General features: G+C 46.1%; 1 protein-coding gene across 1 annotated transcript in view; it reads left to right on the top strand.

Moving 5' to 3' along the window:
• Positions 1-18,399, top strand: part of LOC311606914 (uncharacterized protein) — a 29,258-nt gene that overhangs the window by 6,667 nt on the left and 4,192 nt on the right. Inside the window, exon 3 of the mRNA XM_084798303.1 lies at positions 356-528. Within this exon, the coding sequence (XP_084654429.1) occupies positions 356-528 (173 nt within the window). The remainder of the gene's footprint in view (positions 1-355; positions 529-18,399) is intronic.

The following is an 18,399-nucleotide window of genomic DNA, read 5'->3' as shown; positions in this document are numbered from 1 at the left end:
CTCCTCCCCCCTCCTAGGCAGGGTTTCTCTGTGTAGCTTTGGCTGTTCTGGAACTTGCTCTGTAGACCAGGCTAGCACCAAACTCAGAGGTCCTCCTGCCTCTGCCTCCTGAGTGTTGGGATTAAATGTGTGTGCCACCATGGTGCAGCCTTGTGGCATTTAAAAAATTTTATCCCTCTTTTCTGTCTGTTAACCTAGTTCCTTACAAAGGAGGAGGAGGAGGAGGAGGAGGAGGAGGAGGGGGAGGAGGAGGAGGAGGAGGAGGAGGAGGAGGAGAAGGGGAGGAGGAGGAGGAGGAGGATCCTGGGACCTGGAGAAACTACTATTCAGTTCAGAATTTCCTGGGCCCTTTGAGGAAATGCATCGTAGGTTGCTTGGGGCCTGGCAGCTGCACTGGACTGTTGTTTGCTTCAAGAACGATGATGATGATGATGATGATGATGATGATGATGATGATGACGACGATGATGACGACGACAACTACAATGGGAGGGCAGAGTCTTAGATTCTACAGGGATGACGCCTCAGGTAGCTGGAATATGAAGATATTTCTGTTGTGTGTGTGTTTACGTGTTGGATGGGGGCAGCTCCAGGCTATGGTTTCTTCTTCCTCCTCCCCTCCCTCCCTCTCTCCCTCCTTCCCTCCCTTTCCCTCCCTTTCCCTCTTTTTCCCTCCTCCCTCTTCTTTCCCTCCTTCCCCTCCTCCTTCCCTCCTTCTCCCCTCCTCCTTCTCTCCTCCACTCCTTTCCCCTCTTTCTCTTTCCCTCCTCTCCCCCTTCCCTCCCTCTTTCCCCTTCTCCCCTCCTCCTCCTCTCCTCTTCCTTTTCCTCCTTCTTTCCTCCCCCTTCGCCCCTCCTCTTCCTCCCCCCAACTCCTCCCCTTCTCTTCTGCCCTCCCCTCCTTCTCCTTCTTGTTTCATGTAGCCCAGGCACTGGCTTTAAGCACATGCTTTGTGTCCAAAGATGACCTTGACCGCCCTCTTATCGTCTTGCCAGTGTTGGGATCACAGGCGCGCACACCGTGCTCAGCTCGTGTGGTGCTGAGAATGGAACCCAGGGCTTCATGAATGCCGGGAAGGCAAGCATACTCTACCAACTGAGCTGTCTCCTAGACTCCAAGCTACATTTCCTTACAAGGCAGTGGCTACATTCTCCGGTATCGCCATTGGGTTCTACTGCCAACCTGCTGTCTGGTTTTAAAACTCCAACCTGCTGTCTGGTTTTAAAGCAAAGCGCTTCACTTTCCTGTGATGTGGACTTTATTTATCAGGTGATCAGCCCTGGTCATGGTGCTCCTGGGAGGACCCAGGAGCTAAGAGAGCTGTAGCTGCTCTGAACACTTGAGGACTTACTTTCCTAGAGGCTAGGGCTTTAAAATTATAGAAGAAACAAATGAAATGAAATCCCAAATGCTTGGACCTCTCAACACTGAGTTTGTGTCGGGTCCAGGCTCTTATGATAGGGGATCAGACGAAGCATGGTTTCTGCTCCCAAGGGAAGTAGCCAAGCAAGAAGAAAGCCATAGGACATGGTCACCATGACCCTGGGCTGTCAGCTTTATGCTGAGATAGAGTGGAGTGTGGTGAGGTGGCTGGAGGAGGCTATGACGGGGTACTGAGGACTCAGAAGTGGTTTGATGGAGGAAGCGAGGATTGGTGGGATTTAGTAGGGGGAAGAAAAGTTGTGGGGGAGTGGAGTACTATCAATTGGAGGGCTGCAGAATGGCGCCTGCGCTGGGAGGTAGGACCTCGCCACCAGAGTTATGCCTGGTAAAGATTAAAAGAGAAAACATGAAACTAGGTTAATTTTTGAATCTTTCTTGGAACTGACCCAGCCCAATGGTTAATCTGTTTGACCCCTTTAGGAATTGCTTGGACCCTGTCCCAGGCGTACCGAACACAAGCTGAGGATCTGGAGCAGCCCAGAGCGGAGCTGAGAGGGGACCTGGGAGGTCACACTGGCCAAGCCTTGAGTCTTTCCCAGGGGCAAAATGAGGACAGGAAAGAGCAGATGAAAGGGGCTGGGATTTCACAGGGGGTTAAAGGTCAGAACACAGCCTGGAGCTCAGGGATCTGCTCTTTCCTAGACCATCACCTGGTTGAGAAGTGAACCCGGCTTTGGAGACTTTTACCCAACATTGGGTAAAGTCTAAAATCTTTGTCCAGCCTTGTCTATGTAGCTGTGTAACTGGTTGATTGTTTTGGAGTTTAGAGGCAGCTGAGTTCCTTGAGAGTGACCAACACCAGCAGTTTCTGAGCTCAGGGTATTTAACAATGACCAGAAAACTCTGTAGTTTCTACCAGGCTAACTGATAGTTGCTACCTCACCAAGAAGGACTTTGGGCCCACAGCTGTAAGCCATGGCTAAATGCTTCTTCTTCTTCTTCTTCTTCTTCTTCTTCTTCTTCTTCTTCTTCTTCTTCTTCTTCTTCTTCTTCTTCTTTCTTCTTTCTTCTTCTCCTTCTCCTCCTCTGCCTTCTTCTTGGTTTTTTGAGACAGGGTTTATCTGTGTAGAACAGGTTGTAGACTCACTTTGTAGACCAGGTTGGCCTTGAACTCACTGAGATCCTCCTGCCTCTCTCTTCCCTAGTGCTGAGATTAAAGGCATGAGCTACCACTCCCAGCTTGCTTGTTTTGTTCTTAAAGAAAATAAATCACCTGAAGATAAATTCTTTTAAGTGTGTGTGTGTGTGTGTGTGTGTGTGTGTGTGTGTGTGTATCTGTGTGCCTGTGTGCAGGTAGGTGCCCATGGGCTCAGAAGAGTGCCCTGCATCCCTGAGCCTGGAGTTAAGTAACTGTGAACTGTTGTGTGGCTGCTAACTTGGGTCTTCTGCAAGAGCAATATGTGTGGGGCTGGAGAGATGGCTCAGCAGTTAAGACCATTGCCTTCTCTTCCAGAGGACCAGGATTTGATTCCCAGCACCCACATGGTGGCTCATGACCCAGTTCCAAGGAATCTGAGGCCCCTCTTCTGGACTCTGTGGGCAACAGGCATGCATATGGTACACAGATGTATATACAGATGAAACACCCATATACAAAATATAATTTAAAGAAATTATTAACAAAAGAGCAGTAAATGTTCTCAACTGCTGATCCACTTCCCCAGCCTTCCCTGTCGTTTCCTTAGAAAATAATCGTTACTTGTCTAGAAACTCTAAAAGCATCTTTCTTGGCCATTTCTATGGACTCTGCTGTTTTGGGACTCTGAGGCTGCCCTCCAACTACCATGTAGCAGAAGATGACTTTGAGCTCCCGATTCTCCTTTCCTTATGATCTGAGTGCTGGGACCACAGGCATCTGCCACTATACCCAGTTTTACATAATGCTGGGGCTCCATCTAAAGATTCCTCCCCCACCCCCGCCAATACCAAGGGATATTGAAGAAACCTCTCCTTACATATGTAGGCATTCACATAAAACAGAACCACTCCTCTGGTGAGCTTGCCTTAGTCTGTTAGGGTTGCCATGAAAAACTAATGCCCAGTGGGAGGCATAAACACTAGAAAGGTGTTATCCCCCAGTCCTGGAAACATGATGTTCGTATGGTATTCTCCTTGTGCCCAGATTTCCTGTTTTGACAAGGACACCATCCATATTGGATTGGATCCTGCTCTTACAACCATTTAAACACTTAGCCACTTGGTCACTTCCACAAAGATTCTATCTCCAAATGTCACATTCTGAGTAACTGACGGGTTTAGTGCTTTAATATATGATGTTCTTGGTGGAGGGCACAATCCAGCCTACAGCAGACCTTTACTATGGATGCATTTGACTATTTTCATTTAATTTTATGTGTCTGGGTACGTATCTGAGTGTACGCATGTGCATTGCATGCTTGCACCACCAGCAGATGTCAGAAAAGGGCATCGAATCCCACAGAACTGGGGGTTACACGTGGGTGTGAGCCACCGTGCAAGCGCTGGGAACCAAACCTAGGTCTTCTGAAAGAAAGGCACATGCTCTTAACAACTGAGCTCTTTCTCCAGCTTCCCAGACAATTTTCTCTTAATTGGATTAGTTTCTCCTTGAAGGAGGAGGGAAGCTCATAAACAATTCAGGAAGAAAATGAACCACACAAGTTCCAGGAAGTAAACAAAATTTACAAGGCTCAGGAAGCTCCTGAAACATATGTGGTCCACAGGCCCCTCCCTGAGATGATAATGTCAGTAAAACACCGTGGGGAAGAGGAGATTCTCCTACTGGCCAACCACTCTGCAACTTGGGCTGGGAGCTCCAGGGACATAGCTTTCATGAGCTGTCACTCATGCTGAAGTGGTCTTCCTGGTGCTACAGCAGCTGGCTTTGAGACATTCCTGCTCAACATGGTCCTGTGAGTTACCTGAATACACTCTCTGGTTTACTAAGAGAGACCTGGGTGGGAGTTGCTCCTTTGGTTTGTCTTCAGGGTCTTTCTGGAGTGAATATACTTTGTTCACATTTCCCAGAAAAAGCCACACAGCAGAGTATCTTCCTGGAGTGTGTGCAATGGCCTTGCTTCTCTTATCTTTGAACTTTGAGTGGCTGCTGGTCTGGATGGGTTTCCAGGACTAAGAAGCAGGAGTCTTGGCTTCCAGCTCTGCTCTGTTGACATATGTAGGGGAAGCTTGCATAAGAACCCTTGTCTTGTGGTCTTAATATCACCATGGACTTTGTTAACACCTGCATTCTGTCATTCCTAGACAGTAAGACAAGTTTTTCTAGTTCTTGGCCTCCACGTTGTTTTGTAAACTTCAAATAAGTGTGTGTTGTTGTTCTTTGCTTTTGTTTGTTTTTTTGTTTTGTTTTTTGATACAGGGTTTCTCTGTGTAGCCCTGGCTGTCCTGGACTCACTTGTAGACCAGGCTGGCCTCGAACTCACAGCAATCTGCCTGCCTCTGCTTCCCTGAGTGCTGGGATTACAGGCATGCACCACCATGCCAGGGTGCTACTAGAGTTCTTACTTTGGAGAAGTTATTTAATTTTTTTCTTTTTCTTTCTAGAGACAAGGTGGAATTATGGTGAAATTCGGAGCAGTCAGGGTAGTACAGCTGGTGTAGACTGGAGGGTGAATATCCCAGGACGCCTTTGAACTTTTTGGTCTTCCTGGCTTGGCTTCCTGAGTTCTGCGATTAGAGGTGTGTACCACCGTTGTAGCATCCACAGGTTGGCTGTGAGAGGATCTCTCGCGTAGCAGGCGAAGAGGCTGGAGACAGGCAGGACAGTTAGAGCATCAATTTAACATTTCAGACGGCCGGTGACAGGTTCCAAACGGAGGCCAGCATCATGGCCTCACAGAGGACAAATTCAAGAAGATGCCTGGCTGACGTGGTATAAGCCTACAATCCAACTTCTGGGTGGCTGAGACAAGAGGGTCTCAAGTTCAAGGCTAGCTGATACAACATAGCAATTTTTGTGGTCAACTGGGCATTTAGCATGATGCCTACAAACTAGGGTGGGGGGGTGACATGTGTAGTTCTGGGGTAGAGTGTTCTTTCAGTGTAGATGAGGCATTGGGTTCAAACCCAAGGAAATAAAGGTATTTAGCAAGTCTTTAGATGGGCAGCTGCCTTTTGGTGGAAGAAGAGGGCGCTTGCTTTTCATTTCAGATGCAGTACCTTCAAGGGTCTGCATACCATACAGGGAGGCATGTGCAGGAAGTCTGCGAGGTGCAGGTTTGAGTCCTAGGGGACCATGTCATGCCATCTGTTTTCCTGCTCTTTGTTCCAGCCACACCCTCTCTGTCCCTTCTTAGATTATGTCAGCCAAGTTCATTCCCACTGGACGGCCACTTTCGTCCTTTCCCCTTATGGTTTCTGTGTGGCTGGATCCTTTCCCTTCTCACACCTCAGCAATGTGAAGGCAGAGACCATGATTGAGCCAGTCAGGGCTTTATAACCCAGGCCAGCCACAGTGCTTGGCACATAGGGAATATTCAATGAACATCAAGGGGATAAGCAAGTGGTGGCTGAAATCCAGCAACTAGGCTGGGGGAAAGGAGGCATGCTCACAGTGCGGTGATCGGAGGGCACTCTGGGGCAGAAAAACGCCCTGCACAGTTGGAGCAAAGCTCTAGAATCCTGTCTTTGGGATGATTTTTGTTGATAATAAAAGTATTAACAACAAGAGTGTAAATGCCTGGACACAAATTCCCTTCTTACCGACTGCAGCCTTGGGTAAGAGTCTGTTATCTGTACAATGGGGTGGGGGGGGGGGAGGGGGGGAACGGGACGACTGTGCCTACCAGTCTGTGCTGTGAATGTTTAAATGAGATGAAACCTTTATAGGCAGGCATAGATAAGTATTCAATAAACATCAGTTATTGTCATCATTTATTAAATATAAATTTATGCCAAGAAATATGCAGTCTCCTTCCCTCCCTCCCTCCCTCCCTCCCTCCCTCCGTTGTCCCCTTCCTATTTTTCTCCATTTCTTCTTTCTGTCTCATATACCCCTGGCTGGCCTGGATCTCAGTGTGTATACCGGGCTGCCCTCAAATCTCCCTCTGCCTTCTCGTTGCTGAGATTATAAGGTATGCACCACCCTGCCAGACTTTGTAAATTTTTTGTGGGGGGCAGGATCTTATGTATACTAGTCTTGAACTTACTGTATAGCCTAGGATAACCTTGAACTTTCCCACCCTCCTACCTCAAAGTGGTGGGACTACAGGTGAGTGAAACCACACCTGGTCTGTGCAGTGCAGGGGTCTGAACCCAGGCCTTTGTGCACGCTAAGCAATCAATCACTCTGCCGACTGAGCCTTATCTCCATCCCTCAACTTTTTCTTCTGAGGCTGTCTTCAAATTTATGATCCTCTTCCTTCAGGCTACAAAGCAGGGTAGCTTTCGCTACAGCCGGCGTTCAGTGTAAGCGCCCAGTTTTCACAATAACTTAGAGAAGAATTTTATCTAAAAAACAACAACAACAACAACAAAAAAAAAAACCCCATGACTCATGGTTAAGGAGATCGGCTCAGAACGAAGGGTCCGAGCCACGTTTACCTATTGGGAGGCAGAGGCACTGGGCACTAAGTGTAGGCAGCTCACCGTGCTGCACCCTGGGCCACACTCTGAATCCCAGCGTGATGTCGGGAACTAGCTTCGGATAATGGTAGGAACATCGGGGTTCTGCCTCTTAAGGCCCAGGTTCCCCCCTTTAGATGCTGTAGGGGTCCTCTCTGGAAGGGCGGTGGGAAGGGTGTCTGGAGACAAAGGGCACCGCAAGATCAGTCTTCCCTCCTTTACTAGGAAAACTATGCGCTGGAGACCTTTTGAACAGGCATGGACTGTTGATCCATACCAAACCCATAAACCAAAGCCTTTCTGGCCAGTCATCACATTGTTTTCCAGTATCTACAACCTTTGGGTCAGATAAGAGACTTCAACAGAAGCAAAATTTTTTCTCTTTGAGCAATTAATTATCTAACCACTTATTAACTTGTTTGATACTATGATAAGTAATAAGAAATGACCTTTGAACTCATTCATTGACCACAAGTTGTTCTGAGTAAAAGTATTTTATATATATACACAGACACACGTGCATATATCCACTCAGCCACAAACACGTGCCTCCTGGGGCATCTGTCTATGCTGACCTCTGAACGCTTGGGAACTCTGCAACCTGAGGAGCAGGCTGCACATGCAAGGGCCCTTATTACTCAACCTGAATACACACACCCTAAAGCAAAACAAAACCTAGGAATTTTAGCTTTCGTTCATCAGCAATGCTCATTAGATGCCTGGGACTGTATTAAACACTACATTTTCCTTCCCATTGGAAGACTGGGACTGGATTAAAATCCTGGTAACTCTGGGTCCTAGAGAGGTGGCTCAGCGGTTAAGAGCACAGACTGCCCTTCCAGAGGACCCAGGTTCAAATCCCAGTGCCCATATGGCAGCTCACAACTGTCTGTAACTCCAAGATCTAACACTCTTGCATAGATATGTATGCAGACCCAAAAACACCAGTCCACATGAAATAAAGATAAAAGATAAAATAGAAAAAATAAAATCCTTGTGGCTCAAAGGAGTGTACATACCCCAGAATTTGGAAGCCTTTGTACATAGCTTGTTCAAGGGCACACAACCAATGAGTCATGGATGTCAGCATCCCCAAACTAAACAAAAATGAAAATCAAAACAAACAAACAAACAAACAAAAAAGACAAGACAAAAAAAGCCACCCTCCCACCAAACATGGAGTCCATTTTGTGTTGGACAGTGTTGGACATGGAGCCGGTGATGCTCTATAGGAGAAAATGGATTTTTTTTCTTTCCCAGCATGCTTCTTGATTAGGAGTGGGACTTTGTGTCCACCTCGCCTTCTCAGTGCTGGGAGTTTGGTTTGAACTTGGGCAGATCTTGTGTGTGCTGTCGTGGTCTCTGTGAATTCACATGTGTACTGTTGTGCCCCTGTTGTGTCTGGGTGACTCTGCCTGCCACTTCTGCCTCTCACAGTCTTTCTGTCTTATCCTCTGCATATCATTGATTGTAGAGGGAAAGGGTTTGATAAAGGCAGATTTAGGGCTGAGTGCTCCAAAGCATCTCATTCTCTGAACATAAGAAATCTCCGTGATGAGGCTTGAGTGATGCACTGATCTGTGGGTATAGAAATATTTAACTGGGAGTCGTTTTTATTGTTATTTTGCTTTAGCAGAATAACAGTATTAAGTTTTCTCCTGGGGCTCATGTCTGGTCTAGTTTCAGGTTCTTGGGCACTTTATCGGTGTCAGGCATGTGTTCCATCTCATGGCATGGGCCTTAAATCCAGATTTTAAAAGTGGTTGGTTACTTGTGTTACTACTGTACCAGTATACCTTGAAGGCACGTAGCTGTCGTAGGTCACAGGATGATCGTGATGACTATCTTTCTCCTCCGGTAGCATGCAGAATACTTGCCAACACCATGAATGCTTAGTCAATGGTGGTGAAGCCTCTAGTTGGGCAGTAGCTCAATTCCTCCGTGTCTGATGACATAAGTAACATGGAGTTTTCAGCAAGAGGGCCTTATTACTAGGTTGTGGAGAGTAACCAATAGCTTTGGCAATGGCCTGTTATGTCTGGGGGAGGTGGTCTGTGGGACGACTTTGGCAACAATTCAACAAGATGTAACCCATTCCTGGCACTGGAGGTTTTACTTGGTGTCATAATATGCCCACTTGGGGTGTTGTCTTTCCTATCACGTGGAGATTCCATTTAACTTCCTTTCATATATACATATATTTTTAGGACACGGTACTAAGTTTTCCTATGGCTTTTCAAAAGGCTTTTAGTGTTAGTTGCCTCTTCCTGTACTTCCTCCTTTATTCTGACTTCCCATCCCCCTCCTCACTTATTATTCCTATTCTGGTGTCCCCTTTACTTGTTTATAACACTGTGTTGTTTTCCTCTTCATTGAATGATCCCATCCTCTACGCTGGGCATATCTGTCTGTCTGTCTGTCTGTCTGTCTGTCTGTCTGTCTATCTGTCTGTCTTCCTACTTACCTACCTGTCATCTATCCACTCATCACTTATACCTCCAATCTCTAGTTCTCTACCTACATGGGAGACCGTAACTCCCTTAGTGATGATGCTTAACTTTGATTTTATGCTGAAACCACCTTGTGAGTTGCTCTTTTATTTTTTATTTTTTAAACATTTATTATTTTTTTATTATGTATACAGTGCTCTGCCTGCATGCACACCTGCAGGCCAGAAGAGGGCAGCAGATCACATTATAGATGGTGGTGAGCCACCATTGTGGTTGTTGGGAATTGAACTTAGCAGTCAGTGCTCTTAACCTCTGAGCCATCTCTCTCCAGCCCCTAGTTGCTCCTTTATTAAGGAACAAGGACATAGTTGTTTGTTAAGATACTTTATTTTGAACCACAGATATTTTGTTATAGTTTAAAGGCTGCACACAGCAAATCTATTCCTTTGTTTTGTTTTGTTTTGTTGAGGCAGGGTTTCTTTGTGTAGCCTTGGCTCTCCTAGACTTGTTTTGTGGATGAGATTGGCCTCAAACTCACAGAGATCCAGGTGCCTTTGCCTTCCTGATTGCTGGGACTAAAGTCGTGGGCCACCATGCCTGGCCAAAATCATTCCTTTATAGTCTTTTTTTGTTTACATTTTGACAAAAGTAGAGGACCCAAGTCCAGTTCTCAGCATCAATATCAAGTGTCTCACTACTACTTGTAATTCTAGTCAGTTCCAAGGGATCTAATCCCCTTTCCAGCCAACTTGGGCACCTGCACACATGTGCATATACATACATACATACATACAATAGATCTTTAAAAGACACAACTCTTTTTCTTTTTTCTTTTTGGTTTTTAAAGATAGGGTTTCTCTGTGTAGCCCTTGATGTATATCAGGCTGGACTTGAACTCACAGATATCCAGCTGCCTCTGCCTCTCAAATACTGGGATTAAAAGCATGTGCCGTCACTGCCTGGTGATATAAGTTAGTCTTAAAGAAATAAAAAAGAAAGAAAGAAAGAAAGAAAGAAACCAACTGGCCATGCATAACACTAAATGCTAGCAAGGAGGCTGAGCATCAGGAAGATTCTGTCATTGCTGGTGGAGATGACACAGGCATTCTGAGGAGCTGGGAATTGAGCCCAGGGCCTTGCACACTAGGCAAGCTCTGCACCACTGAACTGTATCCTCAGCTCCTGCAAAATGGCATGGCCGCTTTGGATGACAGTTTGACTGCTTTTCACAGTGTGAGACCAGTCCTCAGCCTAAGACCCACCTAGCAGCCACATTACTACATGGTTAATGACTCGAGCAGCTGACACGTGAATATCTGCAGCAGCTGTCTTCTTAATTGCTAAAAGCTGGAAGTGACCAGCGTGCTGCCTTTCAATAGGCAAGTGGATAAACTAATAGATCTGTACAATAACTATTACCTCAGGCTAAAAAGAAACGACCTACCAACTCAAGGGGATTTGTAGAGGAGACTCAGTGGGGGTAAAGTGCTTGCTGCCAAGCCCAGCGACCTTAACTCAATCCCCAGGACCCACATGCTCCTGAAACATGTGGGAAGTCTTTTGACTTCCACATATTTGTTGTGACATGTGTGTGCTATTGTGGCTAGGCTAAGCTGTCTGACCAGTGAGCCCTTGGGACCTGCTTGTCTCTGCCTCCCCAGTGCTGGGATTACAACTGTCATCAGGTTTTTAATGCGGGTGCTAGGACTCGAGCTCGGTTCCTTGCACTTGTGTGGCGAGGCATTGTACCGTCTGAGCTGTATCTTTGCAACCCCCAGATGATTCTTTTAGGTGTAATTTGCTTCTCATCAGACAATTCGGGTTTACGGTCGATGAAACAAAACGTGCACTCACTGTCATGCTTTGTCTGAGTTATATTGATTTCCCCTGCTCGATGCTAGGTAGATTTGGAGGCCGGGTGAGTCACCAGACTCTCTGGACCAATCCCACGCAGAGTTATGAAAAAGGAACCGAGGCTCAAGTTCCCAGGGAGAGGGTGTGACGATGCTGGTAAGGCGATTAGTGCTTCTTACCTCAGAGATAGGTGTGACCTGAAGAGGGTGAGGCCAGCCTCTGTCAGCCCAACTCCTCCTGAACTGAGCAGGCAGAAACATGCCTCTCTGCCCGAGCCCAGCATTGTTTCCCAGTCTCAGCATCCTGGAAGTGGGACCAGTCTCACGGCTAGTGTGAGATCTAAGCCAGGGCAGGGCTCAGATGTGCTCCAGGTCACAGCCTCGGCTGTGGCGGAGAACCCCATGGCTCTGCTCTCTCCGTGCACGTGGACTGGCTTTCTCCTGCTGAATGTGTACTGAGCACCTATTGTTTGTAGGGTGTTGTGACGTCCTGGCCTCCTCTGGTCATCTTGCTGTCAGTCTGTCTGTCCCAGTCTCCCACTGTCCTAGATCGTTATCTCTGGTCTTTTCTTTTTTCCTTTTTTGGTTTTTTGAGACAGGGTTTCTCTGTGTATCCTTGGCTGTCCTTAAACTCACTTTGTAGACCAGGCTGGCCTCCAACTCACAGCAATCCACCTGCCTTTGCCTCCCAAGTGCTGGGATAAAAGGCGTGCGTCACCACACCCAGCTTCACTGGTCTTTTCAAATGTTTCTCATATCATACTTTTTTTTGGTTTTTTTGAGCATCCTCTGTTCTCCTGCAGAGCCTTCATCTGACTCGATGTCTGGAGGCTGCAGAGTGCCAAGTGGATGCCCGTTTTCCAGGTCTGTATCACTCTAGGTAGACTTGGAGGTCAGCTGCTTCCTTTTTGACTGTCTCCTACAGGTCTTTAGAAGTATATAAGGCAATTTTTATTTATTTACTTTTATACCTCAAGCATTCCTAATGTAGTATGAGCTTTGCTTATTAGCACCGCCCTCCTAGTTGCAGACACAGAACATTAGGCATTGTCCTTGGTGTGAGCTATGATATCTCCAGGCACAGCGGTGTGCTGAGGAGAAAGGCATTGCTATTCTTATTTTGCAGAGGAGAAAAATTGAATCCTAGGATGGTTAATAATTTGTTTAAGGCAAGTGATAGAGCTTGGATACAGACTTAGGTCTGTTGGACTTTAAAGCCATGTTCAATAACTTGCTAATGAACCAGTGAAAAAACCTGTAGGAGATAAACAGACAGGTCTGATATATATATATATCTCAAGACCTTGGGCTCTAGTCAACACTTAAATCTGGCACAAGAGGCAATGCGACAAGAGGGGCCAACTGTGTGCATCAGGACCCTAGAAGGATGAGAGAGGCTCATAAGCTGAGCTAAGGATGGTGATGGCAGAGATGGGTCCTCAGAAGCATGTGACCAAAGAGGAGACAGGACTTGTCTGGGTGACGCTGAGTCAGGGCGGCACTGGACTGGAAGCTAAGGATTTGAATTTCCTCCCAGAGGATGGTTTTTTGCTTTCCTTCTTTGCCTGGCAGGACACACTGTCTGGGCACATGTTTCCAAGAGCAATGGTTCAAATTCTAGCTCTGCCTTCATTTGCTGCATGACCTGGGCCCATACTTAGTCAGTCTCCTTATCTAGGAACTGGAGTTTTATGCGGCGACTCAGGCTATCTTCTGATGAACGAGCACGTGATTTCTGGGCCTCTGATCAAAGTCATTATGTAGTGAGGCTCACCCTTAGGTCCCAGGGGTGCTGTGGGAACTATAGGAGATAACGTTTATCAGGCACTTACTGATGTCCTCAATAATAACAGATAGCAAATGACAGATTAGCGATAGCACTTTCCCTGTTTCTCTAACACTGTCCCAGGCCCAGGCAGTCATTGTCTTGGTCTGAGGGAGAGATTTGGTGCAAGGTCCTGGAATTGATTTGCCCTCTTCCCTGCACCTGTATCATTATTCTGTATTCTTTCTTTCTTTCCTCCATCACTTGGGTCTTGCCCTGGTGTTACCAAGCCTGAGGTTCCGGCCCTCCCCCTCCCCTTGCCGCCACACCCAACTCTCACATTGTCAAAACTCCACAGAGCTTCGGGCCACCTCCAGGGCATATGGGGATTTCCAAAGACAATCCCTCTCGTGCACCCTGGTTTCTAAAACATGGCCTTGAGAACGAGCTCCACAGTGATGTTTCCGGGTACTCAAGCTACCTTCTCTCCTTACTTTTAGGACAATCCGTTTCCTTGTTTAACGCTTTCCTTTTGAGTGTTTCTCTCAGGCTTGCCCCTGAATGCTCACACTCATTATGCAATTAAGGCTCACGTTATGGGCCTCGGTAAAAGCAACAGTGAAAGAACCAAGGGGCCAGCGTCAAGCACGTTCCCAGAATTCCCCTTCAGCCCCTCTATACACAAGCCACCAAGACTTGGGCCTTCAGCCAGAGCTTGAATCACTACTGGCTGGAAGTGGAGAAGGGAGGGTCAGTCCCATGACGATGCCAGGAAACTAAAAATGACGAAAGAGCTAAAGGCCACCAGGAGGCCAGCCGTCCCAGCCTTCCCGTGACTCTTCTCACCCGTGAGGAAAGCGACACATTTTAAAGAGCTTCGCGTAGTCCCGCCTCACTCTGAGCCTTGCCAGAGATGGATGGATAGAGAATGTTGCTTCCGCTTGGCATATGAAGAGACTGAGTCCCAGGGAGGGACTCACACGAGGAAAAAGGCGAGTTAGCATCAGACTCAGGACGCAGATCTAGGGATGCCGATTTCCAGTCCAGCTTTCTTGTCTTTGTGCTACGTTATGGGAAGAATTCCTGTTGCTGGGTGTATGTGGTGCCCAAGGCCTTTAGTCACACAGCCGGAACCTACCTGCCTTTGTTCTTGTCATCTTTGCTTCTCAGGCAGGGGTCTTCACACTTGCTGTTCTTTATATACGGGAGGCTCTCCCTCTGCCTGGTGGTGTGTGACTCTTCCTGCCACAAACAAATGTCTCTTCGCCCAAGACAAACCGAAGAAACAATTTCACCCGCATCTGAGTTATAGCTACAGTTGTATGATCCATAAGCAAGCGTGAGATATTTACTAGGATAGGCTTCGTTCACGTCACAGACAGATATTTTAAAACCCAGACAATGCCGGGCGGTGGGGGCCCACGCCTTCAATCCCAGCACTTGGGAGGCAGAGGCAGGCGGATCTCTGTGAGTTCGAAGCCAGCCTGGTTACAAAGCAAGTCCAGGACAGTCAAGGCTACACAGAGAAACCCTGTCTCAAAACAAAACAAAACAAAACAAACAAAACCAAAGCAAAACCAAACAACAACAACAACAACAACAACAACAAAAAACCCAACAACAACAAAACTCAAACAAACAGGAATTGGGGTGAGGATGGATGACCTCCCCCTTTCTCTAACTGATGAGCAGTGACAAAATGTCTTACAGCACAAAGAGCAATGCACATTTTTAAAAAAAGAAGTCTTTTTTTTTTCTGTCTTTCAGGACAAGAGTTACTCTGTGTAGCCCTGGCTGTCTTGGAATTTGCTCTATAGACCAGGCTGGCCTCGAGCTCACAGTGATCCACCTGCCTCTACTCCCCAGTGCTGGAACTAAAGGCAAGCACCACCACTCCCTGCCCAAAAAGAAGTCTTACTAAGGCATCGGGGGTGGGGGTGGAGGGTGGGTGGGTGGGGGCAGAGAGACAGATTTTGTGTGGACAGTTTTCCAAGTCCTGACAAATGCGTATCTATATGGCACCATCTCAGGTTGGGGATGGAGCTCGGTGGCAGAGTGCTTGCTGTCGTGTGGCCTTCCTCTTTAGATATGGACAGCCATCTGCTTATCCCCAAAGTCAGTGCCCACAGACTAAAGAAATGACTGCAGTGAGCCCAACTTGGGGAATAGCAAGCTGACTGGGCTTACATGGGCAGGGTGACTGAGGGCAGCGGCATCACTGAGGAGCCACCCCCCTGCCCCCAGTGCAGGTGGCGAATGGAAAACTGCATCTTCAGAGATCCCTGGAAAATGTGCAGGCAGCTCCAGGAGGATTCTCTCCTCTTCCCCGCCCCCACCCCCATCCTCTTAATTGTCACTACTGCCATAACCGTGGGGAGGGAGAACCTTGTGAATTGTTGCTATGTCCCCTTCTCTGAACAGTAGTATTCGGTTTCCCACTAGGTCCCTGGCCTATCTAGTCTCTGGTTCTTGGTCACCTGAGCATTGTTGGGTAGGGGTTCCATCTCATGAAGTGGGCCTTAGGTCCAATCACATATTGGCTGGTTAGTCGTACAAGCCTGTGCCACTATTGCGCTAGTGCATCTTGCATGCAGGCCATCAAAAGGGTTTGTAGCTAGGCTGGGTGTTTACCCACCTCCTTTGGCAGTGTGCAAAGTACTTCTAATACCATGAATCCTGCAGTGGAGGCTCTAGGTAAAAGCTCCGGCTTCACTTCTCTGTGCTCAGTGAGATGTACAGGTGTTGATTCAGCAATAGGGCCTTCTGTCAGTCGGAGGAAAGCCACCTTGGCAACAGCCTGGGTTGCTTAGGGGTTCCCATGAGACCCCATTGGCCAAGAATTCAATTAGATATAACCCATGCTGGAAACTTCGTTTGGTGATGAGACTTGTCCACCTGGGGCTCTGTCTTCCCCATTATTTGGCGGTTTTATTTAGATCACGTTCATATATGTATATAGTACAGGAATCTTCTACCATCCCTCAAGTGGCCTTTACTTTTACATGTCCCTCCCTGTGTTCCTCCCCTAGCCTCTCTTGTCCTTCCTCCTTCCTGTCCGATCCTCCCATTTCAGCACTCTCCCCCTCATTCATCCATAACAATTCATTCTATTTGTTCTTCCTAGGAAGATGAACCCTCCCTGCTCATCCCTTACTCTCTACTTAGCCTCTCGGGTTATATAGATGGTAGCTTGCGTGCCAATGATTTCACAGCTAATATCTACATGCAAGAGACTAGATATCATATTTGTCTTTCTGGGTCTGAGTTACCTCACTCAGGTTATGTGTGTGTGTGTGTGTGTGTGTGTGTGTGTGTGTGTGTGTGTGTGTGTGTGTGTTTGTTTGTTTGTATTTGTTTTTGTTTTGTTTTGTTTTCTTTTCTGAGACAAGATTTCTCTGTGTAGCCCTGGCTGTCCTGGACTTGTTTTGTAGACCAGCCTGGCCTCAAACTCACAGTGATCTGCTTGCTTCTGATTCCCCAAGTGCTGGGATTACAGGCGTGCACCACCGTGCCTGGCTCCATACCACGTTTTTAAAACATTTTTTATGTCTAGTTTCATGATTTCTTTATATATTTGGATACTAGCCCTTTATCAGATGTGTATTTAAAAAAATATTTTTCTATTCTGTATCCTGTCACTTCATCCAAATGATGGTGTCCTTCCCCGTACAGAGGCTTTACAGTTTCATGAGGTCTCATTTATTAATTGATGTTCTTAGTGCCTGTGCCGATGATGTTCTGTTCATAGAGTCTTTTTTTTTTAAATTCCATTGTGCTACATTTTATTTTCATCAATTTTCACTTACTGCCTTTTTTATACTATGAACATTTACATACAAGATTTTGAGGATGTCTTAAGATCTCAAGTATATACTTAGGAGAGGGATTTGTGGGTCTGAAGGTAATTCCTTCTTGTTTTTCTTCCTCTTCCACTTCCTTCTTCTTCTTTTTAAAAAGATTTATTATTATGTACACAGTGTTCTGCCTGCATGTACACCTGCATGACAGAAGAGGCCACCAAATCTTATTATAGATGGTTGTGAGCCACCATGTGGTTGCTGGGAATTGAACTCAGGACCTTGGGAAGAGCAGGCAGTGCCCTTAACTTCTGATCCATCTCTCCAGCCCTGTTCATAGAGTCTTTCCCTGTGCCAGTGAGTCCAAGACAAGTCTCCATTTTCTTTTCTATCAGATTTAGTATATCTGGCCTTATGTTGAGGTCTTTGATTTATTTAGAGTTGGATTTTGTGTAGGGTGATAAGTATGGATCTATTTGCACTTTTCTACACATAGCCACCCAGTTTGAAAAGCACCATTTGTTGAAGTATGTGTTTCTGGATTTCTTATCAAGATTCAGGTATCCATAGGTCTGTGGACCCTTTTCTGGTTCTTTGATTCTATTTAATTGATCAATGTGTCTGTTTTTTGAGCCAACACCATGCTTTAAAAATTATTATTATTATTATTATTATTATTATTATTATTATTATTATTATTATTATTATTATGCTCTGCAGTACAATTTGTGACTGGAATGGTGGTACCTCCCTCCACCTTCAGGATTGTTTTAGTTATCTTGGCATTTTTGCGTTTCCATATAATGCTGAAAATTGTCCTTTCAAGTTCGGCGAAGAATTGTGTTGGAATTTGGTGGGGATTGCGTTGACTCTATGCATTGCTTTTGGCAGGGAGGCCATTTTCCCTTTATTTGTCCTACTTGACCCATGAACATGGGGGATCTTTCCATCTTTTGATCTCATTCTTCTTCAGTGTCTTAACATTTTTATCCTAATAGGTCTTTCACTTGTTTGGTTAGAGTTACCCCAAGATATTTTGTTTTTTGATGCTATTGTGAAAGGTGTTGTTTCCCTAATTTTTTCTCAGTTCTTTTGTCACTTGTATATAGGAGTGTTACTGATTTCTGTGAGCTAATTTTGTACCTTGCTACCAGGAGTTTCCTCGTGGAGTTTTTAGGGTCACTTATGTATACTATCGTATCATCTACAAATAAAGATGCAGTGGCTTCTTCCTTTCCTCTTTGGGTCCCCTAATGTCCTTGAGTTGTCTTATAGATAAGACTTTAAGTATTACATTGAATAGGTATGGAGTAAGTGGACAACCTTATCTTGTTCCTGATTTTAGTGGAATTGCTTTGAGTTTTTCTCCATTTGAGTTAATGTTGGCTATAGTGGACTTTCTGTAAACTACCTTTGTTATGTTGAGGCATATCCCTTGTGTCTCTAATCTTTCTAGGACTTTTATCATGAAGGGATGCTGGATTTTATCAAAAGACTTTTCTACATCTAATGGGATAAGCATGTGTTTTCTC

The sequence above is a fragment of the Acomys minous genome (assembly GCF_964271855.1).
Source record: "Acomys minous genome assembly, chromosome: 10".
NCBI lineage: Eukaryota > Metazoa > Chordata > Mammalia > Rodentia > Muridae > Acomys > Acomys minous.
Note: the sequence above shows the minus strand (reverse complement) of the source record. Positions and strands in the feature narration are given on the sequence as shown.